This window comes from Mytilus trossulus, chromosome 2, assembly GCF_036588685.1.
Source record: "Mytilus trossulus isolate FHL-02 chromosome 2, PNRI_Mtr1.1.1.hap1, whole genome shotgun sequence".
NCBI classification, from domain to species: Eukaryota; Metazoa; Mollusca; class Bivalvia; order Mytilida; family Mytilidae; genus Mytilus; species Mytilus trossulus.
Window position 1 is genome coordinate 68,701,402 of NC_086374.1, and position 27,264 is coordinate 68,728,665.

The 27,264-nt window shown below is 31.5% G+C and overlaps 3 protein-coding genes across 4 annotated transcripts in view; 2 read left to right on the forward strand and 1 right to left on the reverse strand.

Moving 5' to 3' along the window:
* Positions 1–1,691: 1,691 nt before the first annotated feature.
* LOC134707874 (insulin-induced gene 2 protein-like) lies at positions 1,692–9,211 on the reverse strand. Its single transcript, XM_063567979.1, has 6 exons — positions 9,007–9,211; positions 6,809–6,998; positions 5,718–5,842; positions 4,769–4,935; positions 3,262–3,361; positions 1,692–2,818 (listed from the first exon to the last, which is right to left on the reverse strand). The coding sequence occupies exons 2-6, from the start codon at positions 6,984–6,986 to the stop codon at positions 2,783–2,785; spliced, it is 606 nt and encodes a 201-aa protein (XP_063424049.1). The 5' UTR covers positions 6,987–6,998; positions 9,007–9,211; the 3' UTR covers positions 1,692–2,782.
* Positions 9,212–9,227: 16 nt separating this feature from the next.
* The window catches only part of LOC134707872 (coiled-coil domain-containing protein 93-like), a 33,969-nt gene continuing 15,932 nt past the window's right edge, over positions 9,228–27,264 (forward strand). For both annotated transcript variants that reach the window (XM_063567976.1, XM_063567978.1), the window contains exons 1-8: positions 9,228–9,362; positions 19,844–19,957; positions 20,145–20,239; positions 21,034–21,244; positions 21,847–21,903; positions 22,732–22,829; positions 23,831–23,867; positions 27,015–27,101. In XM_063567976.1, the coding sequence (XP_063424046.1) occupies positions 9,273–9,362; positions 19,844–19,957; positions 20,145–20,239; positions 21,034–21,244; positions 21,847–21,903; positions 22,732–22,829; positions 23,831–23,867; positions 27,015–27,101 (789 nt within the window). In that variant the 5' untranslated portion in view covers positions 9,228–9,272. The remainder of the gene's footprint in view (positions 9,363–19,843; positions 19,958–20,144; positions 20,240–21,033; positions 21,245–21,846; positions 21,904–22,731; positions 22,830–23,830; positions 23,868–27,014; positions 27,102–27,264) is intronic.
* Positions 14,507–17,277, forward strand: LOC134708624 (uncharacterized). The gene is made up of 8 exons (XM_063569271.1): positions 14,507–14,735; positions 14,934–15,066; positions 15,252–15,416; positions 15,617–15,796; positions 15,976–16,245; positions 16,435–16,504; positions 16,706–16,852; positions 17,018–17,277. The coding sequence occupies exons 1-8, from the start codon at positions 14,557–14,559 to the stop codon at positions 17,275–17,277; spliced, it is 1,404 nt and encodes a 467-aa protein (XP_063425341.1). The 5' UTR covers positions 14,507–14,556.

Consider the following 27,264-nt stretch of genomic DNA (forward strand, 5'->3'; position numbering starts at 1 on the left):
AACACGAACCCCACCAAAAACTGGAAGGGTAAGCAGATCCTGCGACATATGTATCCATCGTGTTGCTTATGTTATTTCAAACCCGATTCGGTAGGTAGGTCACATTCATCAAAAGGGAAGGGGATTTTAGCTACGACGTAATGAAAATATCCGATATCATGTGAAACGGTTGTGCCATAACGGTCAACCAACTCGTGATGGCGTCCATAAAATTTACGATTGGATGATTTCAACTTTATCATTTGGAACTCTTGGTTTAATTATTTCCTTGTGAGCAGCAACCCTCTAAAAAAGTATCGTGTATTAGCGATGAAAAACTTATCACTCAGTCTCTGATTATGACAAAAAAAATCTGAAACTGACATAATCAAGACGCTTGATTTCTTGCTTGACAACATATATATTACGTTTCGAGGACATTTTTCAACAAACAATCGGCATTCCAATGAGAGCAAACTGTGTCCATCTTCTTGCCGACTTGCTCCTTAATTCAAACCAGACAGACTTCTTAGAAAGTAAAGAACTTAACAATATCCTTTTCGATATATAGTTGATGTTCTCTCAGATTCTAAATAAATAATTCAACATTTTGGTGACGATGTTGAACGCATCTTTCCAATCGAACTTCAGATAAAGAATACAACAAATAGTTAAGTCTGCCTCATATATTGACTTTCATCTAGAAATTGACAATGAGGGTCGGTTTAAGACAAACCTTAAAAAAAGAAGAGGATTTCAGCTTCCCAATTGTGAACTTTTCTTTTCTATGTAGCACCTTCATACAGAGTATATATATCCCAATTGATATTCTATGGCTTGTATTTCCTATCATTGAGAGAGGGTTGCTGTTCACAAGGAGGATATCATATCTAGAGTTCCAAGTGGTGAAGTTTAGGTCAATCCTTCGTAAGATATACAAAAGACATCACAAGTTGACGTTATGAAATGAAGGTATGTACTAATACAATAGATATGACTGGTGCCACACGACAAGCAGGATATGCTAACCATTCCACAAGACCCGAGACCACCCCGCTTTGGTTGGGTTGGCGTTGCTCCTACCCATAGTTTTAATGTTGTTTTGTGTACTATTGTTGTTTGTTTTTTTTAACCCCTGACATTTTTAGTTTATTTTTGATGTAGGAGTTTGAATGTCCCTATGCCAAAATCTAACAAATCCACTATAAAGAAAATACAATTATAATCAAAGTGTAAGGTGTACAAGCTGAAATGTTTTGCTTGCTTTACTGATAATGATTGGTTTAATGTTGCATTTTTCAGATATCTTTTTTACTGTATACTAAAACTGAGAATGAAAATGGGGAATGTGTCAAAGAGACAACAACCCGACCATAGAGAAGACAGGAGCAGAAGGTCAACAACAGGTCTTGCATTAACTTAACATTATGCAAAGATCCATGTAAATGAGATCAAGTTCAGATGAACCCCCAAAGATGACCATGTAAAGGTTTTGTAAACCATTCAACCATTCCATTCACTGAAAATATTTGCTTTTAAAAGTGTGAAAAACCTTGATCAGTAATCCATTAAATTCATAAAATGATGCCAAGGTTACGGTGAACTATGTTTGACACATTCAGACTTCCAAGGATCCCATTTCCACATATAATTATTAAATTACTCCTAATCAAGTAATTCCTACCTGTTATGGCAAAAGAATTCAAACAATGTATATGTATTTATACTTTTTTCTTGTTTTTCATTTATTATAAACTTTATCTTATATCATAACTCAACAATAATGATGCTTCTCTAAGAAACAAGCTAATTTTCTTGTGTTTCTGGTTCAGACCCATAAAAACCACTCATACATTTGACCATTTTTCCCTCTTGCATGCACACTGCATATAAACACTTGTCCCATTTTATACAATTCACACACATGCATACTTCACAATCACACTCGACCCATTTCATACATACAATTGTTAGTCTCATCTTTTTCACACTTGCATATTTAACAATAACATGTGTTCCATTTCATACAGATGTCATTTTCTTTTTCATTCTTTCACACACATTTGTAATTCATAAATCAATTACTTTTTGCACACTTACTCTTCAAATACACACACTGAACACATTCATCATGCCACACACAACAACAAACTTACTCTGTCTTGTAAAATACTGTTAATTCAGAAATTATTGCGATGTTTTTATCATGGCGAAAAATGCAACAGGGTTATAATGGCGATAATTAAAACTCACAATTTGAATTTTTTAAAATAAATATTAAAAGCAAAACAGGATTATTCTGTATATATCGCAAAAATCAAAATTGCACTTTAGTCTAAAATGACTTTATCGCAATAATAAATGCACACAATAATTTCTGAATTTACTGTATTCAACTGCTAAGCCACAATGTTGCCCACAAACATGATCCCAAAAACAAATATATTCATAATGACCAGAAAATGGATTTGTATATGTTTGATGCAACATCAATTAGTACCAATCTAATGCCATGATAGGACTGCTAGTTAGTCCTGTTTTATGCTGCCTTCCTTTTTGTCAAACTGAATACAATTACATCCAACAATGTTTAAGCTGTTGTTCAACAAACTTTACATCTACATGACCAGATTTAACAATTATCTTTAAAATCAGTGTTCCGATAAACTTTTCACTGTACGTTTATATGACTGATAATAGTTCTTGTAACAACCTTCTGGAGTAATTTCAGCAAAATGACATAAACAAAATAAAACTTTTGTCTACAGATCTATAATCAAATAAAAGTCTTGATTTATCCATTTCAATCATTCTTTACTTTTTCCTCTTCTTCTTCAGGCTGCAAATATATAAGATAAATTGTTAGTTTATATCTAAGTTCATACAGTCATGACAGATGTGTGTATATTTATATCATCACAAAGCATACCCTCTTGTAAACAATCAATTTATCAAATAAATAAAAAGACTACAAAAAAAGAGACTAGACTACTGCAAATTCAGAAATCACTGCGTGCATTTATTATTGCGATTTTGTCATACCGACATTTTAATTTTTGCGATATTGAGAAAAAATCCTATCTAATTTATATAAATATATGACAAATTTCATATTATTATGATTAAAACCCTTACACTGATTTATCAATAACTTCACATCATATTAGGGGTCAACTGATTGATCAATCATTTCACTTCAAAGTCAAACTGAAAGATATAATTTACAGTAATATTTTGGATACAATTTAATAATTTCTCATTCATATAAATAAAATATCTTACCACTGCAAGCTGCCTTCCAATATTGCCAAAAGTAACACCTCCTGAGAAAAATATACATGGAACCCATGACCTTACAAACAGGAAATCAGCTTTTGTATACCTGGAACAGATGGAGAAAAAAAATTAATACTAAATAGTCAATAGTGTGACGATTTTACCATTAACAGAACATGTAAAACCAAGTAAGAACAATATTAACCTTGTACAATAAAGACCATAAACTCTGTCAATAATGACGTTATAATACACCTTATGCTATTTAGTCCAATCTGGGAAAAACAGGCATTTACACAATTTCCTGTTTGTGTTATGCCGCCGAAAATAGAGGTCATCAGTATTTACGGTAGTTTAAACATGTTTCATTAAAAAGTATCATGCATTATTGCATGGCGCATTGTTTAAACAGGGTCCCAGATAGTTTCAACTGGATGAAAAAGTTGTGTAATTTTAGAACTTATCAGAAATGGAATAAATAGCGATTAGGTGTATTACGAAAAAAAAATACATTGTAGGTGTAGGGCCACATTGTACAATTCAATAAATAAAAAAAAGTTAGTTTATAAAATACAGATTTCTTTTCTCTAAAAAAAAATAATGTTTTTAAGGCTGGGAAGTTTACATTAGACGTGTAAGTGAATTTAGGTATTTGAACAAACTTTGAAGGTGATCTAGAGTTGTTAATTTCTGTGTCATTTAGGTCTCTGGTGGAGAGTTGTCTCATTGGCAATCATACCACATCTTCCTTTTTTATATAGATAGCCTAAGCAGTACATTTTGTACTGTTTCTTTCTGTTCTTTATTTTTTATCAGTATAAAATTTGACTACAGTACTAGTCATGACAGAACAGAGAAAAGTGGAGGTTGAAAGGTTTTAACCGAAATTTTTTCAAGGACCAACACAGTTTTGAAATAGAAGCGAGGACCACCAGGGGAAAAAAGATTTCAAGAACTCTGGACTATGGTCTTAAAGTCACAGATAATAATACAAAATGAAGGTAGGATGACATAATTTCAAATCATTACTTAATTTTAGTAATGTTGAGCTTTTTGTTAAATACAAGATCATTCATTATTGATTTGTTTGTACTTGTATTTCTAGTGTACATGTATATAAAGCAAGAAATAGAGATAGGAAATTATGTTTTAATTGTTTGTTCATCTTAGTAGAAAACAAGCAATCAAATTTAGTCAAGAAAAAACTTGTCTATAATCTTATAGATACAAAAGGAGGGGATATTATATATAAAGGGGGTCTCATTGGGGGGTTTCGATCCAGGATCTAGCTTACTGTTTTGTCAGATTCCTGTCTCCCGCTTACAGTATGTATGTAAGCAGTTCTCATTTATTTTCATTTCCTGGGTCCCTCTAGACCTCATTTCCTGTTTTCACGGCACAATAATTTGACTTTCACGTGTCACCCTTACAAAAAATCAGCAATCCGGCACCACGCTTTGACCCCAATGAGACGCACTATAAATATTAAATTCCAGTTATAAAGTTTATTTACCTGTAAATTCCAGAATAAACAACCAGTTGAGTCATAAATGTAGCCAGGACAGCAATACCAACTCCCAAACTAAACCCACTGCCAGATCTGTCAAATAACCACCACAAACCTATAGACATGGCTGCCAGTGTCAATGATAGTTGGAAATTGTCAGCAAAGTCTAATCTCTAATACAAGGTTAAGAAAAAAATTCTATCGCATGTACATATATTTCTACTCAATTAAAAATAAATGGCAAAACAATTCAAACATCTATCTAAATAATGGGGAAATTTAAGTACCCAACATATTAAAGATTATCAAATAAAATATAAGCCAGAATGCATTTGATTTTGAATTTTGAATAATATTGTTCATATATCTCAACATACATGACATAGTGTGAGAAGAAAGTTTGAATAAAGTTGCATCATACTTTTTTTAAATAAGGCATATTCATTTTTTTTAAATACAAACTTTTTGTTTGGTGATCAATTTTTAATTGAAAATATATATGGGAACATCAATGCTTCACCAATATTTTTTTATCGTTTCAAATTATATTATAAAATTAAAGTCATAAAAAGAATTTAAGTACACCCAACATATATTAAAGATTATCAAATAAAATATAAGCCAGAATGCATTTGATTTTGAGTTTTGAATAATATTGTTCATAAATCTCAACGTACATGACATAGTGTGAGAAGAAAGTTTGACTCAAGCTAGGCTACACCATATTTTTTTTTAAATAAGGCATATCATTTTTTTTTAAATACAATTTTTTTGTTTGGTGATCAATTTTAAATTGAAAATATACCTGAACATCAATGCTTCACCAATATTTTTTTATCGTTTCTTATTATATTATAAAATTAAAGTCATTCATAAAAAGAACTGCCAGAAATACTAGTGAAAAAAATGGAAATGTAAAATTTAGTGAAATTATACAACTATATAAAAAGGATACAGCACTAGCATGGTTGATTCCTACAAACACTGCTACACATCTCATCACACTAGACCATTCCCTTTTATACACGAGTGGTTCTCCTAACTTCTGGTCAAAAAAAGGGTACAACAATCCTATACAAGCTGCAAAAGAAAAAAATATTTGTTTTAACAGAGATCATTCTCTAGTTGATTTATTTTGATTTATTTATCTTGCATTGGATACACAATGTACATTTTGTACATATGTACATTTTGTACATATGTACATGTAGGTTGTTGTTATAATAGTTGTCTTTCTTTTGTTTACAATTGTTGTTCATAATAATTAATATTTTATCAAATTGTTGATGTACAAATGTAAGCTGCTTTTCACAATTTTTGCACTTGTCAGTCATCGATATAACAAATGTACAATGTATAACACATCAATATTTTGATTAAATAAACATTATTTTCATTAAACATGATAAAAGGCTAATCATTTGGAATTATCAACTTAAACCATTAGATACAGATAAATCCTGTCAGACTTGTGTACATTGTATATAGAAACATGTCTTTTGTTGAAGAATTTATGTAGATACTAATTTGTCTATACTATATGGTGTACATTATAAAGTCAGTCTCAAAGACTGTTTACCACAATATGTTGTTTTATTTAAATTACAAATTTAAAGGAAGATGTTTGTGTACTCAGATAGCCTCTAGCTCCAAATAAAAATAATAACATGTTGATTACAAAAATACAAGAAATTAAAAAAAAATATTTTTAAATGAAAAAACCTACATTTAATTGCTGCAATCCACACTGAATTATAAACCAGTTTTTATTATTTATATTTATGTTCTTATATTACATTTGTTCAATTAAATGATTCAAACATCTAGAAGAATTTATTATCTTATCTTAATTCTAGGAAACATTTAATTTTATGTACATGTACAATGTATAGTACATGTACTTATACATTATATATAATAAACTTTTAGGTTTTGTAACAATCTACTACATGTACATGTAGCTGGATTTTTCCAATATGACAATACAGTAGTACAAATATAAATGTGTACATTTGTAAACAAGTACATGTACATTAAAGTACAAACCTGCTGCTACTCCAACCACTGGGTGAACCCACCAGTCTGACGTAAGGTAACTATTATAAAATTCCATAGGAAAATTAGGTATTCCTCGCTGTTTTTGCAGTAAATTCAATACCACAGAAAAAAATGTTCCCACAAAAAATAACACAGTTGCTCTCAATGATACAGTACAGGAAGCCATCACAAATATTTTCTGAAATAAAAAATAATCAATAAAATATACATGATATATATATATATTTCACAGATTTAAATTGTAAATTTCTGGAGTATTTGTATGAAAGCAAAGCTAAAACAAGTAATCAAGTAAAAATATACAAAAATAAAAATCTACACATATAAATAATAAATACATGTACATATATCTATTATTTATATCTATAGATTTTTATTTTTCGAACCCATGCTACTGAAATATTGTGACACCAAATCGCCTGCACTGTAGCCGTCCCTGAATGTAGCTAACACATAATAAAACATGTACAATATTGCAGTCAGGGTAATATGTTTTACAACAAGGGTTGTTGTCTCTTTGACACATTCCCTATTTCCATTCAAAATTTTATTGTATACACAACTTCATTTTTTTGTCACAAGTCATGTTAATTCACTTGAAGATATGTTACTGTAAGTATGATTTCCTAATTAACCTGACCTTTCAAGATTTGAATACAACAGCCTATTGAGGGGCTTTCGGGTCAATCCAGCCCAAATGTAAAGTCGATCCGGCCCCAACAAATAATATTTTTATAAGGAACAAAAACTAAGATATATATATTAATTGTATTTCATAAACGTGTATGATTTTTATTATAATGTAAAAGGTTTAGGGTAAAAAAAAAGGTCCTTTGAAAAATAGATGAGTATAAAACAACTAGGTTATTATATGTTTTTATTACAAGTTTTTAAGATAATTGGGAATAATTATATTAAAACGTATTTAAAAGAATTCTGACAAACATTAAACAGCAGTAATTAGCATTTTCTTTCATTTACTGTTTTCATCTTGTGTAATAACAAATAGTTAAAATGTATACATACACAAGGGTACAAGCGGACCCCAAGCTGATACATAATTCGAATTGTGACTGTGAATGAAATAAATAGAATAAAAATCGCCATGACATTCCAACTTATCATTGAAAAAAAACTTCATATTTTAAAATATGTTGAAGCTGCTATACAAACAGACACAATAACATTCATGTTCGTATCAATTTAAAATAGTTCTTTAACTGGTACTCGGAATCAGTCTCCAATACTTCACTTACCTGTTGTCATCCCGATACTTTTTGCAATTTCCATTTATACTATTAAAATTTGTTTATCCATATTTTATTATGGGGCCGGATCGACGTGGGACGGGTCGACTTGGGCTGGATGGACTTGGGGACGGATTGACTTGGGGCCGGATCGACCAGATACCAATGAGGGTACCTTCATGACAAATAACAGTAAAAACTCTTGCCAACTGTCGTAAATGTTATTGTTTGGTTCATCACAAAACAATGTACTCTATCTTTAAGACAATAGGTAGCAGAATTGAGGGGGGATAGGACCTTTATCATGTTTATCAGGACTCCGCCGTCCGGGATTGGGTATTTTAAAGCTCAGGATTTCGGGATTGACCCTTTCAGGATCCAGAATTTTCGTTTTTTAGAATTTCAGCGCCTCACGATTTCGTATTTTATTAAAGCACTGGATTTCAGGATTTTGTGTTTTTAAGTCCAGGATTTCATGATCAGAACCCCTCCCCCAGAATAGTCAATACATGTATGACTGTTTGACGACGCACTCTAAAGGGCATAATTTAATATACAAATGCTCATGCAGTAATGAATTCCAAATAATAATGACATCTGGCAAGACTATTTTTCATTTTTTGCTTGGAGCTGTATTCTGTACAAGAGAATAACAGCAGTCACACTAATAACAGTTTGTTTTTATCAATAATGGTCAAGAGTCATAGACGACTGTTTAAATATTAACAACTTACAAGGCGTATGTTTGAGGGAGCCACTCTCCACACTGCTTTGAATATGTACAAATAAAAAGCTGGTATTTACAGTTAATACTATCTATCAGTATCAATCAAAAGGTGGTTTATGAAAAATTTATTTATGTGGTTGTTTTGTTCTTTCAAAAATTTTGTATATGTATTTTACGAATACCCTTTGTAAAGTCAAACTGATGTTACTTACATGCTTTACACTGAAGAATGCGTCCGATAATGCTCACTATTGTTGTTGTTTACTATTAAAATATGATTAAAAACATGTTGGATGTGATGTTGATCAGCTGTTATCATGTATCTGCCGAGATAGTCGAACCATAAATTTTGACCAATCAAATATGGGATTTCTTTGATCCAAGTATAGATGTCCAATCAATACTCGCGAACTGTAAAGCCGCTTATACTTGCCGGTTCTAAAAATAGTTAAAATTTGATCATGTGACATTGTTCAAAATGGCAGCCAGTGGGAGTGTGTTTGCAGGAAGACCTCGAACAGGTTCCAAGCTGCCTGCAAATCTTGACGCAGACGGCAATGAAGCAGAGGTTATAAAAAATTAAAAGACTGAATATGCTCCCTTAATTTCCCCAAAACTTGATAATTAAGAATGAAAAGTGACTAATAATGTTCAAATTTACAAAAAATGGCAGTGTTTACACTTAAAAAATTAGACTGATACTGAAGACAAACAGACCTGTACAGTAGAAAGAGTTTTATGGCCCAGCATCCTGTAGACTTATAAATGTTGAATGCATTTTGTGTTTGAGAAAGATCGAATCCTTTTTCTAATTTTGATGGGCATTTTTTCTTCCGCTGAAATGTAATATAATTTTTTTTTTTTTTATATTTGGGTGGAAAGTAGAATCAGTAATAAATCAAATCAAATCAGTAATTGGCAAATGGCCTTTAAACAGGTAAGGATGAAATGATTTTCATTTCAAAGGCTTCTTTCTTTCAGGCTGTTAATATAAAAAAGAAGATGTGGTATGATTGCCAATGAGACAACTCGTCATGACACAAGACATCAAATGAACTATTTTTGCAGCAGCTACTCTGTGGAAAAGTCTACCTGACCATTTCAGGACTCATAATAGGGTTCTCAATTTAAACGCATTATTCAGTTCTGCAATGGTTCAAACATTCAAATTGCTGTTGTTTCTGCTTAAAGATCAACTTTTTCATACTTTAATGTTAGCATTAAAATGTCTGAAATTTCGCAATTTGCATTTGGAAACAAAAAAATTGAAAGATCAGAATAATAAATATAAACACAGTTTCCAAACTTCAGATGTTTTCTTTTTTACCTCCATATTACTAAAACCTCATACTTTCCACCCATAAAACAAAATTGGCTTGACAATTTTGTGAAAAAGATCTAGCTGACATTTTATGGAAAGCTGATACATCCTCCCCATTTTCAAAACTTCATACATGATCGTACATGGCTTTTAAAGGACTTATTGGATAAATGTTTTTTGGTAATTTTGTTTCTAGAATCCTCTGATGGTACCTGAAAAAAAGATACAATTAATTATTATAAATAAGACATACATGTAACACCAAATAACAGAACAAACTTCAAAGACCATGTTGATTACGTAACTTTAGTCAGGATTTGCTTGAATAAAGTGAGTACAAGTGGTATTACGGTTTAGTCTAAATCATAAAACAATTGTTGAATAAACAAACTAATTATTATAATAAACAAGTGATTTGATGAAACAAGTCATTATGATGAGTTAAATTTTATAGGTTCCATTGGATTGATAATATTTATTTATCTTTTCTAAGTGTGATTTAGATATATAAAAATTGCCATGACATTCAAAGTTATCAAGGAATATAAGTTAATATTAATATGCTGAAGCTGCTATACAAACAGACAAAATCACAACCATTTTTGTATTGACTTAAAATATTTCATCTTACTGGTACTCCAATTATTCCTTATCATTTATTATGGGGCCGTATTGACTGGGGGCCTGATCGACTTGGAGCCGGATTGACATGGGCTGGATCGACTTGGGACGTATCGACTTGGGGCCGGATTGACTTGGGTCCGGATCTGTTTTGGACCGGAACGACCCGACAGTCAGGGGTACTACTTATACAAGTGTATTTTATTTACTTGAAGAAGTAAATAAAAATATACACATATAAGTAAATTTGTAGGATACTTATACAAGTGAATTTTATTTACTTGTATAGGTAAAAAAAAAATTGGCTGAGTTATGTCCCTTCGGCATTCAGATTTTTTTACTTGTATAGGTAAAAAAATCAACCTTTCTTCTCTTCTTGAATTCTTAATATTTCTTTGCTCTAATAGCATTTTAAATTGTGTACCCTTTGCAGATGTCTTTACTAATCATTTAAGTGTAATTTCGTGGACAATGAAAGTCCCATTTGTCTGTTGTCTTCTTAACACTGCTCATTTACAAGCCCCAAAGGAGCAATTTTTGAAGGCCTTGCGCAAATATACAAGATCTTTGCTCAATCAGTTTCTTTGATGAATTAATGAGATGAAACATTGAACTTTAATGAAAAAATTTGAGCAAACCTGGGAAAAATCATTAAAGGCATGATTTTACATCTCAAAACTTGAGGATTTTTGTGGGATTGTAAGAAAAATTTACTTATACAAGTAATTTTTTCAGAAAATTAAGGGGAGATTATTCAAACATTATTTATTTACTTATATGTGTATATTTTTTTTCACTTCTTCAAGTAAATAAAATACACTTGTTCAAGTAGTACCCCTGACTGCCCGATACCTTTTGATCAACAAGGGTTAAATTTATCTTAATTTGACTATTTGCTCAAAATGGTTTAAAATACCAATTCAAGAAATATAGAGTAAAAAGTGGACATTTTAATTTTGCAATACTGTGAAAGTACTTTTGTTTGTTGTGTACCAATTTTCGTGGTTTTCGTGGATGACTTTATCCACAAATTTTAGTGTCTAACGAAATATAATCAGTGTTGTCCAAATCAAGACATAGAAAGATCCCCTTGTAGGTTTGACTACCGATAATATCTAGAGAATACATTGCATAGGGGCAAATCTACAAAATGTACTATGAACTCCAACTGCAGGCAGGATTATACCCATTTAATCTTTAAAAACATAAATTGAACAACTGTTGACCTTGAAATTTTCATACAAAATATTGTTGATCAATGAAAGTCAGATTTCCAGTGAGGATATGCTACAGATAAAGTGTTTATTTTCTTACAATTCTCATACGGAAATTAATTATCTCATCATGCTCATGGTGGGCTTGCTCTTGATTAGAAATAAACGAAGCAAGACATCTCGGCACATTACAAACTCGGGACATGTCAACTCGGCATACTGCAAACTCGGCACATTACAAACTCGGCATATTACAAACTCGGTACATTCATAATAAAAATGTATCAGATTTATTATTGTGCCAATAAAGACTTATATTCAATTAATTTGAAATTAATACTTAGTAAAATATATGAACAATTTATACATGGCTCAGCAAAAACGGTATCTTTTATGGTTTTCTCATATATACCTAATATATAGAAAATATAGCTCATACAAATACTTAAGACAAAAATAAAATACAGGATTTAAACTATAATAGAATTGTCTGAAAATGATAGATTACAATCACTTCTATCTTCATTTGATAGTATAGAGCTTACTGTACCTTTAATTAAAACAGTTGCACTATTATTGGAGGAGACAAAAACCTACATGAATAATACTGTTATATACAACTTTATATATGTTATAGTGTTTATAAACACTGTTTATTTTGTTATGATTTCTGCATATATATTATTTGTGTATATATTTGTATTGTATAGTTTATATATGCCTCCAAACCCCTAGGGGAATAAATAAATAGTGTTTGTATTTAATATTTTTACGGTGAAATTCAGGTTTTTTTTCTTTAAAAATTTTGATAAACATTAAAAATGGCATCCCCGTTTTGCATCGTATCTAATAAACTGTAAATAATTATGTTACATTGTCAAGTGACGTTTTTTATCATTGTTTCCCCAATTTAAATTATGTATTTTATTGATGGTATTATGACGATTTTATGATTATCTCCAACTAACTGCAATAAAAAAAATAGGATGGCTACCTTTAATATGTATCCTTTCAATTAGAGAAGTTTCAGGAAATAGGTGATGATTATATATTGACAGTATAATAATCACATAATAATTAATGACAGCGGTATTTAATGACAGCCTGATAACATTTTTATGATATCCCGTTAGTTAAGCAGCTTGAGTTTATCCTGCTGAACTCCATGTGACAAATAAAATGTCAAGTACCGCCTCTTTTTAAATTTATTGCGTAAAAAGTACATATATATCTGGTAAGAAACTAAAAATATTATCATAGTGTTTTAATATTTTTAAATTGTTTCACGAATCGCTCTGTATATCCGCTTTAATTAATAATTTTGTACTTTCGTCAAATAATGGGCACAGACCATTGTGTCGAGTGTTCCCGTGTTGTCACTACCAGACAACAAGCACTGACCTGTGATAACTGTGAAAGATGGGTACACAGAGTTTGTAATACAGGTATGTATATATATTAATTAAATTTTAATATATTGAATTAAAAAAAAAAAAAATTTACAACGAATTTGGTTTTATGAAACACACATTCCTATCATTTATACGATTCAGATAGATCTTAAAATCTTCATCTTAAAGTTATTATTTAAAAAAAAAATGCTGCATACAGTTATCTTATTTATGATAAAAAATATTTAAAGAACTTGTTACTATGCATGCAACAAATTAATAATAGCCAGTAATAAATTGTTACGTTTTCTATTAATTTTGGGACTTTTTGTTTGTATAAACCTGAAATAGATGTTTTTAAAATGTATCACATATGTATATACTAGTATATATATAGTTAACACATCTACTTTCATTCCGTTGTTCTTCCTTTTATTGATATTAATACTAAGAAGAGCGTAGTGTTCCGTAGTTCAGTATGTTAAAGTAAATACTGAGTAGGCAAACACATATTAAACTTTATACATAAGTACATAACTGAAGTATTTTTACTCTGACTCTATAAACATATCTCGCTTCAAGTCTTATTAACTGATTACTACTGTATTTGCTCTCGAATTTTCAACATAAAAAAACACGTATATGATCACTTTTACAGGCATAACTCAAACAGACTATCGTCGTCTAATGAAAGGAAAGCTTGACATTGCATTTACTTGCAACCTATGCAAAAACACAACAGAAAATGCTCCTGTTGAATCCACCAGATTAGAGCAAGACAGTGAGCAACGTTCCACACTGACAGAATACGGTACCTTCAATATCTCATTGATTAGCAGAAAATCCAACTCTGTAAATTCCACATTCACAGAAGAACCTTCAGTTACAAGCAATCCAACAAATCTTTCCTTTGCATCCCCACTTAATACACCACACAGAAATGGTTTATCAAGAGTGCCAAGACGTATTCTGCCGCCATTATCGCCACACAGGACATTTAACGTTGCAAGTTTGGCACCAGAACAGGCATCAATAGAACAACCAACATCAAATACAGTTGGAAACAGTTCAACAAACGATGCAACTCCAGCATCACCAAGTTACACGCCACGTTGAAATGGCTTACCTCGAGTGCCAAGGCGTATTCTGTCGCCATTGTCACCTAACAGGACATATAACGTTGTTAGTGTGGCAGCTGCACCAGAACAGTCATTAATGCCGCCACCTAGTACATACCGTTCATCAAGAATATTGAGCCCTTCACTGCCCGATGCATCTCAGACGCATTTAAATAGAACAACCAGTGTGCATCCTCCATCGCCCTTACCACTTGATGCTTCCTTTGACTTTACCCATCACCAAGATGAAAATGATGACCAGGAGATTGTTGAAAAGTAAGATATATATATATATTAAACAAATGTTGTACCTAAATGATTTTTTAAATTTTCATAAAATATGTCATAACATTAAAAAAAAAAACATATTGATTTAATTGAAAGTGTTAACACAAATAAATATTGCATTTCATAGCTTCAAAACTAGTCCTTACTTTCACAGAATGCTTATTATGTTTTCGTTTATTTTTACAGTTCCATACAAGAGCCGGAGTTGCCTGACACTATTTTACCAGATGGTCCACCAACATTTGCCATCATAGAAAAGGGGACACAAAGAAGCAACTTAAAACTGGTTAGCAGTGACGGTTACGAATACACAAAGAAGGTATATATTTTTTTCAAGTATCTCGACAATTATCTTTTTTTAAAAACTTTGGCAAAAGTGTATCTACTTAAAATTTTACATGGTATGAATATGAATTATGAAATTAAAGTAAGACTTTTGCTATCCTTGCGGTTTACTAAGATATATTGACTACGGTACGACAATGTATATTCTTTATATTTTAGATGTCAAAAGGCGATTTCACCTACTGGAGATGTATTAAACGATCTAAAGGCAGTAATTGTCCCGCTACTGTGTCACAGAAGGGAGAAAATTTTAAAAGAAACCCTAAACCCCACATTCACCCAGCAGACAAGGGGGCTTTGAAAAAAGTTCTAGTTCATAAAGAGGTATGCAAAACAGAGGAACATATAAGGTTAATAACGTGTTTCACTTCAACTATTATAAAATATCATAAAGTGAAATGTAAATTCAGTGGAAACTGACTTTAGATATGAAAATTTCTGTAAATATAAGTACATTAATTTGCATTCGGAATTTTATGCATATACCTTTTTAAAAATTTAAATAATATTCTTTTAAATTTTAGGTAAAACAGACAGCACTCCAAGACATCCATAAACCTGCTGGTCGTATTGTGGATGATGCTATGCTTCGTCATATAGAACCAGAAGACCATCAGCTGCCAAATCAAAACAACCTAAAAAGAACGGCAAACCTTGTCCGAGAAGAACTTAGGCCAGATGAACCAACCTCATTGTTTTTCGAGGTAAAATAAAAATTTATGATTTTCTAGATAGTCAACTTGCAACACACGTGTATAGCTACTTCTAGTAAATAAATTTAATGCTGCAAAAAGCTTGTTTTCGGAATCCTTTTTATTTTTTACGGTATTCTGAAATAAATATGTTAACACTCAACTAATTCAATCAAATTTTCTATATACAGCTCGATACAGATTACCTCCAATGTGACAACTTTTTGATTGAGGACATCAGAGTAGACGACCAGCGTCACTTGGTATTTTCAACGCCCGGACAGTTACAACTTTTGAAGTATGCAAAGAAATGGTTTTGTGATGGAACCTTCAAAATAATGAAAGACCCATTCACTCAGCTATGGTCCATCCACGCCTTCATTAAAAAGGGAGACAGTTTGAAGCAGGTTCCACTGGTCTTCGTGCTTATGTCTCGAAAGAAGACAAGAGATTACAAACCTGTAAGTTTCATAATCGTCATTTTTTTTCTTGTTATCGACTTCAAGTTTTTCTAATCTGTAAATGTGACGTTTAACCATTTTGAATTTGAAAATAGATTTGACATGTATAGAATGTATTGTATATCTGTCGTTGTATCTTTGTAGCCCTGATATATTCGTATCTAAATCTCCTATTATATATACATGTAGGTTCTTGAATGTTTGAAGAGGAAGATTGGTGTACTCCATGTGGAAGGGTTTTGCTTGGACTTTGAAAAAGGTAAATTTATACAGCTTCACAGAATTACAGAAAAATAAATCGAAATAACTTTAAATTGGTGTAAAATTAACTGAAAATTCAAGTACACTTTTGAGTACGGATGGATTTATACACTAGCAACCTCTTTTTATAGACGATTAACACTACTTAGAATTGCTAATGACTTAGTAAGTGGTTTAATCTTTCCTTTTCTCTTAACAGGTGCTTGGAAAGCAATACGACATATCTTTCCAAATGCAAGCATCAAAGGTTGTGCTTTCCATTTCGGTCAAGCCATTTGGCGGAAAGTTCAAGATTTGGGACTGAAAACAACTTACAGCTCAAGAGGAGTGGAATATAGATACATCCGTACGTATATATTATTCAATGATCTTTCTTACGTTAATATAAACAACGACAATATTTATAAATAGATAAACTCTAATAGTATCTTTACAGTAGTAACTTATTTGCTAACTATATTATACCCCCATAAACAAACCTTAAAAATATTAATGTTTATGTTATTTATAGGTTGGCACACACGAATAAATTCAGGGAAGTCGAATGTGAGCTTTTATGTCCTTATACCAGAGTTAATGAGAGAAGCTGAGATCGTGGATCTTACTCTACGATTGGTATCCGAGGAACAGGTTCTCAGACATCAGCGACGCCGTTTTAAGGATTTGGAAGGCCGGCTCCACCAGTTCTGGGAAGAGTACGATAGTGGCGAAAAAACCGTGACACAATTGTTAAGGGATTGCAGTAAAGTGTACGGCCCCTCAGATGACTAATCACTGCAGCCAATACAAAGAATGACATTTTTATTTGTCGTTAACTTTTCATTTAGTGTCTGTATGGTATTTATAGAAATTGTGTGTTGTTTTTTTGTGAATGGTTCATTAGTTGATGTATGGTTTATTTATTGAATTATTTATTGTGTTTTCCTATTGAGAGGAGAGACAGAGAAACAAACAGAGAGAGAGAGAGAGAGAGAGAGAGAGAGATTTTGTGTACATAATCTGTTTATATATATGTAATTACTCAATGGAAAATACTTCATTGATAATAAACGTTCTTGTCAGTTGATTGTGCTGCTTTTTATCAATCATTTAAAAATGGACTACACATAGTTTTACTACATGTTACTCCAATTAAAATACACTGATGACACAATAAAAATAAGAGATGCATGGTATCAACCAGTAAGGAAGAAACCTAACAAAAAAGACTGATTGATAAATATAAGATATGGTTTGATTGTCAATGAGACAACTCTCCATTGCAAAGATAGGTTCTTATTGAAAACTATCATATTTGATGAAACTGCTAATCTATTGCAATGGTGATACTAGAAATAATCACTGAACATGATATATTTAAACGAAATCATTCGAATATGGAAAACTCCTCAAATCTCAAACACTTTTAAATCTTTCCATTTGCACCATAATTTCTTTACAAGTTGTTAAGACTGTTGTTTTTTTCTAGTGATCTGATGATTTAAAATCCGGTCAGGTCTATGAGAAATGCTGTCGATTACATTTAAATTTCATCAGTCATGAAACTTATTGAAAACTGTAAGAAGTGTTGTTTCTGGCTATTTTTTTCTTGGTCACAAATATCAAACTAACAACTATATCACCCGAAAGACATGTAGAAACAGCCAACCGTTTTCCTTCCTTAACATAATGATGTGTCGTCATTTTTTATAACTATCTATCAGTTATAGAAGAGGGACGAAATATTCCAGAGGGACAGTCAAACTCTTAAATCAAAAGAAAACTGCAAACATACAAACAATAGTACACATGACATAACATAGAAAACTAAAGAATAAGCAAAAACTAGGGGTGATCTCAGGTGCTCCGGAAGTTTTTATCCTTCTGGTAACTGAATGTTTTCATTAATGTGTGCATTAGTTTTAAGACATTCGATCTAGATAAGCAAAAAACGAGGGCAACACTTTTGCCTAGGTAACTGCATCACCTTAAATACACATAGCATATATCAATGACCAGGAAAAAATGAATGTAGGACAGAAAGTCAAAGAACAAAAAAAGTCACAATTAATTTGGAGACATTTGTTTGAATATATAACAGAAAGATCTTGCAATGTTTTCTTTTTATTACAAAACACATTTTTTATTATATCAAGTGACACTGTTTTCTTATTTATGTCACAGAACTATATATAACTTGTGACTTTTTGTCCTATAGTTTGTTCCATTTCCCACCTATCTAAAAAAATAATGTTATCTTTTTCTCATCGTAATTATTATATAAAATTTCTTTTTATGAACCATTGCCATAAATATATTCATTGGTGTGCCGAGTTTGTATAGGTAATGTGCCGAGTTTGTATAGGCCGAGTTTGTACTATGCCGAGTTAAACATGTCCCGAGTTTGTAGTGTGCCGAGATGTCCTGTATTCGAAATAAATGTTAAAATTCAAATATTGACATGTTTATGACCTAATTAACACCTTTGATGGTTTTTAATCTGCAGATCACCCGATCTTGAGTTGATTAGTGTCGACACTATGATTATCACAGGTGCAACAATTTGAATAAAATTGAGAAAGGAAATGGGGAATGTGTCAAAGCGACAACAACCCAACCATAGAGCAGACAACAGACAAAGGTCACCAATGGGTCTTCAATGTAGCGAGAATTCCCGCACCCACAGGTGTCCTTCAGCTGGCCCCTAAAAATATGTATACTAGTACAGTGATAATGGATGTCAAAATTTGAATGTTTACTTTGGATTTCCTTCAATCGAGACAATTTGTAATCTTCATTTCTAATGGCTTCAATTTACTGTAATTTTTGTTAAGATAACTGAAATCCAAGAATTTAAGAACCCACAAACATATAAATTTTGCTCAAACCACAAAAATTGATACCCACGAATTAAAGTACTTTCACAGTCAATCATGACAGTATACTCAAACTGACTTATATTTAACTATGGTTTACATGTATGTTACAGTGAAAATAATTTAGCATGCAAGCCAATTTGCAAACTTTGCTGTTCGATCGGACATTGTAATTGAAATTGATAGATTTGTACCTAAATAATTTGGATAGTCTGAGTAACGATCTGTTTACTGTAGATCACTGTACAGATGATTAGCCTTCCCATTTAATCAAGGTGTCAATCTTAATTACAATGTATTTGCTAATAATCAAACAAAGTTTGCAAGCAAGACATTTATTTTTTAAATTATTTGTATTTTAATTTTGTCTAGTTTACTATTGATCTTTCATAATTTTTTCATGTATGACATGTATATGGCTTTAGTCCCCATTACTACCCATTGTATTTCACTGCTTCATATATTTACTTTTTGTTTTACAGTTTGATATTAGAGAAGATGAGGAGCAAGATGTAAAACTTGGTCAGACTTTGGATCTACTGTTAGCTGCAGGATACTTCAGAGCTAGAATTAAAGGACTATCTCCCTTTGATAAAGTACAATACAATTATGTTTTATCTCTCTTTGTTAATAAAATGATGTTTTATCTCCCTTTGATAAAGTACAATAAAATTATGTTTTATCTCCCTTTGATAAAGTGCAATAAAATCATGTTTAAGCATATACTGACTTGTTTGTTATATGATATTGCCTGAAATAAACATTCTTAATTATTTTTTGAAGGTAGTTGGTGGTATGACATGGTGTATAACAACCTGTAATTTCGATGTTGATGTTGACCTACTTTTTCAAGAAAATTCTACAATTGGACAGAAAATGTGAGTTATGTTCTACTAGATCTTTTTTTCTATCTGATATTTTAATAGATATAGGAAGATGTGGTATGATTGCCAATGAGACAAATCTTCATCCAAGTCACAAATTATAAAAGTAAAACCATTATAGATCAAGGTACAGTCTTCAATATGGAGCCTAGCTTGGCTCACACTGAACAGCAAGCTATCAAGGCCCCCAAAAATTACTAGTAACAGACTATTTGAACTTGTAATTATTTTTAATTACGGAATTTGCATAATTTCTTGTGTTTGAAATTTTTAATGAATTCCATGTTTATTCTGTATTATAATGTTCTGTGCCGCGTACAACACTTTGTTTTGCAAAGAAGATAGAACATTTTCAATAAAATGTACTGTGCCGCGCACAACACTATTTATACAAAATACATTGAGTGGAAAGTGTTATGCACCGCTCAAAACATTATAATACAGAATAAACATGGAATTTTTTAAATATTTCAAACACAAGATGTTATGCAAATTCATTAGTTAAAAATAATCCCAAGTTCAAATAATAGGTAATTTCTGCAATCTGTCTTTCATCGGAAAAGATCATCAATTTCGCACACCTTTATGACGTCATTTACCAGATAAAAGGCATGCCTGTAACCCTACTGTATTCAAAGTTTCCAGCACTTCCATAATTGTAATCTTTGATCTTTTATTAGTCTCTGTGTGATAAGAAGGATGCATGTATTTTTCCAACTCAAATCAATACATGTACAGTACTTAATCAGAGTAAGAAATAATGCTTATTATCTTGCTGTCCTTTTCAGAGCACTAACAGAAAAGATTGTAGCTGTTTTACCAAAAATGAAATGTCCACACAGAATAGAACCTCATCAAATACAAGGATTGGATTTTATACATATCTATCCAGTTGTACAATGGTTGGTGAAACGTGCTGTGGAAACAAAAGAAGAAATGGGAGATTACATCAGGGCATTCTCAGTGTCGCAATTCAATAAAAACCATAAAACACCAGAGGTTTGAACATATTATTTATACAATTTATACTTAAAATCTCTGTTACAGCTTTTAATTAAATGAACAGTAAACATGTTAAATAAAATAAATATTTTCTATCTTAAAATCTAAAATATTTTAAAATTGTCTACCTTATTACCTAAGACATTGTACATGTTCATGACATTCTAGACAATATGAAAAGTGTTTAAATTAATGAATAAACAAAATACATGTAATTTAATTTGAATGAGTAATTATTTAAGCACAAACACTTCATACAACAAATGTGCACAAGTTCAAAACTTTTTTTTTTTCTTGTTTTTTTCGTTTGTATTTTTATGTATTGTTTTAGTGTTGTCACAAAGAGCATGCATAGGCCTTGGTTTTCCTTTTCAAACAGAAAAAGAAAATAACTTATTGAATACCTCGCCCAAACAACATGAATGAATGTTATGAAATAATTTTATATCTAGGTTAAGTAATTATATACAAGTAAACTATGTGTATATTAAAAAGTGAGAAGTGATAGAGTTATTGAATATACATTATACATGTATGTGTTTATTTTAAGCAGTAATTTTACACATACATTTTGTATACATATACATTTTATTTTACAGGATGTTTCGTTTGAGTTATTAATAGAAAAATCAACAGACTCAGTTGCCAGTGTAAAGGTAATATCAAATGCTAACAAAATACAATATAAGGTTGAAGTCAATGTTAGAAAAATATCAACTTTTTGTATGATATAAAAAAGAAGATGCGGTATGATTGCCAATCAACTGTCCACAAGAGATCAAAATGACACAGATATTTAAAACAACTATAGGTCACTGTACAAACTGGGGATGGGGTGGGATTATGAACAGATATAGCATGTTAAGGAGGGGTATTTTTCTCAAATACCCCTCAATAACATGATATATCTGTTTAATTACACCGAATGTTAATGTACCAAAACCCATTGATGATCATGACGTTACAAGCGTCCAGTCGGATAGAGTATTTTTTGGCAAATACCATGGCAGAGAGGGTAAATAAGGCATATCCTTTTAGCAAATACCACGGCGGCGTTAAAAATGAACGATATTCATCTGATTTCCTGTAGAGACTTCAATAAAATTACAAATAAACCTGTATACCTTGCAGTTTAGAGATAGAAAAAGTAGGACCAATTGATGATACATTTGTAATAGTCTTACTGATATTGAGATGAGATGAATTTTACCTTTTGCAAGTTAACTCTGCTAAAGTTTAATAACTGTTTTGGGACTTTGTTTTAGTGGTTTTCATTGATATTATAATTCAAGCCATTTACAGGGAAAGAACTTAAGAATTTGGCAATGGTAGCCCACAGCTTAAATTTTGTAGCCCATATATATAGTCCTATACAAGAAAAGCAGAAATTTCAGAAGCCTACACCAAATTTTAGGGGCCATTGACCTGTGGGCCCCTGCTAATTTCATACCCTGCATTTACCTAAATTTGAACACCTATTACAGGAGAACTACAAGCCACAGAGAAGGTATCGTAGACCTGATGCTGAAAACTTAAAAGATGAAGAAACAAGAGTTCATTCTACGTTGTTAGAATATGGCAGGTAAAGTTCAACTTCTAAATTTTCATGTACCGTAATTGTTTGTCTTAGTAGTTAAGGGCAATTAAGTTTTACCCTTTGTCTGTACATCAGTAAGTCCCAAAAATGGTTTCTGTTCTCTAAATTAAGTTTGCCTCAACTAAAGAATACAAACATATACATAAATCCTATAACAACAAAACTCAGATCAAGTACAAATTTTGGTAGTGTCACATTTACTGCTCTTGAGTTATGTCCCTTTTGAACATTATATGTGAGCAGGGGCATCATCTGTATCTTTCCAATTTATTTGCATTAGATTATTGATTTAAATTTGATTGCAAAATTTACTTATGATAGGTAGTGATATATTTCAATATTGTTGTAGATACCGGTATATATTTTTTTCAACAATTGGAAATCCCTGTTTTGTAAGCTTTGTTCCAAGCTATATTTAAGGCACTTAAACTTTGCAATGTTATTTTGAACAGATGGTTTTACTATTATTTTTTTTAATATATTTTCTGTGATTAAAATACATTTGAAGAATTCTTTTTATTGGAATCTTGAAGCAACTGCAAAACACAGCTTCATGATGTTTAAAGTACAAAAGTTATCCAGAGTGATGTATTTTTTTATGTACTTTTTGTAACTGTCAGTTATCAACATCCTGTTCAACCTATTTATATGAATAAAATGGGATGCTGGGTATTTGACAAAGATGACAGCAACCTTATTACACAAAAAACAGAACACATGTATATCATTAAAACTTATTGTAAAACACTTAAGATAAATTTATGCTACTGTAAATAATTTAGGAAAAGTCAATATGAGATCTCTTCTGTATATATTGTATGCCCTCAAGCATTTTGTACAGTACATATGAAAATGACTTTTCACAATACTTTAAATTCTTGACTGGAACAACTGAGAAATTGAACGATTTAGTTCAGTTTTTTGAAATGATAAAAAAAGATAATAAAATATTTTTTTATAACAAAGATATGTAAATTATTTTTCAGACGTTATGGAATCAGTAAGTCAGACCAGGAAGAAAAGGTAACAGAAACATTATTGAGTTATTTCCCTTTATAACTTTATATGATATGCTATCAGGGGCATCCCTATTGGAACAGACAACTTTCGAGTTTGATGCATTTCTGTCAAAAACTCTGGTTTTAGTAAATGTCATTTGTGCGTTTAGGGGCATTGTCACTTCCATTCCAATAATGAGCGAGTGGTTGGAAAACTATAATTCTATATTGTACGAATCATTCGGCAAATTGAATTCTCAAAATTGACAATCAGCATTGCTGTCATTATGGAATTGTCATTAAGAACCTACAGAACAACCATTATTTCTAGTTTATCCTGCACTATGACGATCACTGAGACGCTTGATGAACGTAAATAGTGCAGGGATACAGGGGCCCCCCTCTATCTGGTAAATGACGTCATAAATGCGCGTATAATTCACGAGTTTTTTCCGGTGAAAGTGGTCTATTTTGAAACAAGAAAAATCATTGACATGAACCTCTCTCAAAAAGAATGAGGGTCCGTTTTATCTTCTTTCATTAATTATGGTTTTAAGACACTTAACGACAAAAGATTGTAATTAAGGTGGTATGGGTGTCTTTCGCCATCTTGGATTGTAAAAAACAGAGAATCTAAGGTCCATATTTTCTATCAAATTAGCAAAATTTGATGCAAGAATGCAGATATTTCATGTGTTTTTACATTTAAAAGATCCAATTTATAAGAATATAACTTATAAATATAAATATATGTACAAGTGTAGATTATTTTTGGTTGTTTTTAAATATTTTGAAATTGTCAATTTAAGGGGAGGTAACTCTAAAACAGTGCATTTTCTGTTGGATTGTTCATGGAATTTTCCTACTTTGTATTTTAGCCGGAAAAAACGCACGGTGACCCTATCTTTTCTTTTGATATTATCAAAGCATTGTTTGAAAGCTATATTTTCCTAATTTATTTTACAATTCTATCATTTCGTTTATTTTCTATTCACAAAATGGTGTTTTTTCCTGTATAATCCATACAAAATGTGTCATTTTGTCACCACCCGTAGCTTGAAAAAATGCACGGTGACCTATCATTTTTATAATATTTTTATACGACCGCAAATTTTTCAAAATTTTCGTCGTATATTGCTATCACGTTGGCGTCGTCGTCGTCGTCGTCGTCGTCGTCGTCGTCGTCGTCGTCGTCCGAATACTTTTAGTTTTCGCACTCTAACTTTAGTAAAAATGAATATAAATCTATAAAATTTTATCACAAGGTTTATGACCACAAAAGGAAGGTTGGTATTGATTTTGGGAGTTTTGGTCCCAACATTTTAGGAATTAGGGGCCAAAAAGGGCCCAAATAAGCATTTTCTTGGTTTTCGCACTATAACTTTAGTTTAAGTTAATAGAAATCTATGAAATTTTGACACAAGGTTTATGACCACAAAAGAAAGGTTGGGATTGATTTTGGGAGTTTTGGTTTCAACAGTGTAGGAATTAGGGGCCAAAAAAGGGCCCAAATAAGCATTATTCTTGGTTTTCGCACTATAACTTTAGTTTAAGTAAATAGAAAATAATGAAATTTAAACACAATGTTTATGACCACAAAAGGAAGGTTGGTATTGATTTTGGGAGTTTAGGTCCCAACAGTTTAGGAATTCGGGGCCAAAAAGGGACCCAAATAAACATTTTCTTGGTTTTCGCACCATAACTTTAGTATAAGTAAATAGAAATCTATGAAATTTAAACACAAGGTTTATGACCATAAAAGGAAGGTTGGTAATGATTTTGGGAGTTTTGGTCCCAACAGTTTAGGAATAAGGGGCCCAAAAGGTCCAAAATTAAACTTTTATTTGATTTCATCAAAATTGAATATTTAGGGTTCTTTGATATGCCGAATCTAACTGTTTATGTAGATTTTTAACTTTTGGTCCCGTTTTCAAATTGGTCTACATTAAGGTCCAAAGGGTCCAAAATTAAACTTCGTTTGATTTTGACAAAAAATTAATCGGTTGGGTTCTTTGATATGCTGAATCTAAAAATGTACTTAGATTCTTGATTATCGGCCCAGTTTTCAAGTTGGTCCAAATCGGGGTCCAAAATTAAACTTTGTTTGATTTCATCAAAAATTGAATAAATGGGGTTCTTTGATATGCCAAATCTAACTGTGTATGTAGATTCCTCATTTTTGGTCTTGTTTTCAAATTGGTCTACATTAAAGTCCAAAGGGTCCAAAATTAAACTTAGTTTGATTTTAACAAAAATTGAAATCTTGGGGTTCTTTGATATGCTGAATCCAAACATGTACTTAGATTTTTGATTATGGGCCCAGTTTTCAAGTTGGTCCAAATCAGGATCTAAAATTATTATATTAAGTTTTGTGCAATAGCAAGTCTTTTCAATTGCACAGTATTGCGCAATGGCAAGAAATATCTTATTGCAAAATATTGTGAAATAGCAATTTTGTTTTTAATTAGAGTTATCTTTCTTTGTCCAGAATAGTAAGCAAGAAATATCTAATTGTAAGATTTTTTTTTATTTGGAGTTATCTTTCTTTGTCCAGAATCAACTTAAATCTTTGTTATATATACAATATACAATGTATATTCACTTTTTACTACCAACTGATAAATTAAAATAAACTTTACCATTCAGTGATAACAAGCAGTTTTTTTACATCTTAATATTTTATGATGTATTTAAATGAGTAGTAATTGTTGCAAACTCCATTAGAAATTTTAATTGAGATTAGTTTTGGAATAAGGGAAATAGTGAATTGCTCTAAGAGAAAACAAAAATTTTAATTTCATTAGAACACATTCATTCTGTGTCAGAAACCTATGCTGTGTCAACTATTTAATCACAATCCAAATTTAGAGCTGAATCCAGCTTGAATGTTATGTCCATACTTGCCCCAACCGTTCAGGGTTCAACCTCTGCGGTCGTATAAAGCTACGCCCTGCGGAGCATCTGGTTTAACATGTTTTAATAGATACTACTTTTTGGCAAAGTATGAACAAATTCTATCATTTTTATTTTAGACTCCCATACCACCTTAAGGGAATAAGTTATTTAAAATATATAAAAATTCAATTTTTGTTAAGTCTTTACTGGTCAGTTATAGTAAAATAATGTGTTCTGAATATTACAAAAAAATTACAGCATTATATATAATTTGCAGGAAAGTGAAAAGAGTGCCAAGAAACGTGCTGTAGCAGCTGGCTTGGGAGGGGAGACAACTGAAGAAGATTTACAAGCACAAGAAGAGGTATATTTATACTTATCGGTCGTCCCACTGTCTATATCACTCTGTTCAGCTCTTAATATTATTCCGTATCATGTCTTTGTGACGTCAAATACGTTGACCCGGCCTTAATAACTTTGACCCGGACTTATCAGCGACGTCATAATGTTTGAACCGACGTTAATAA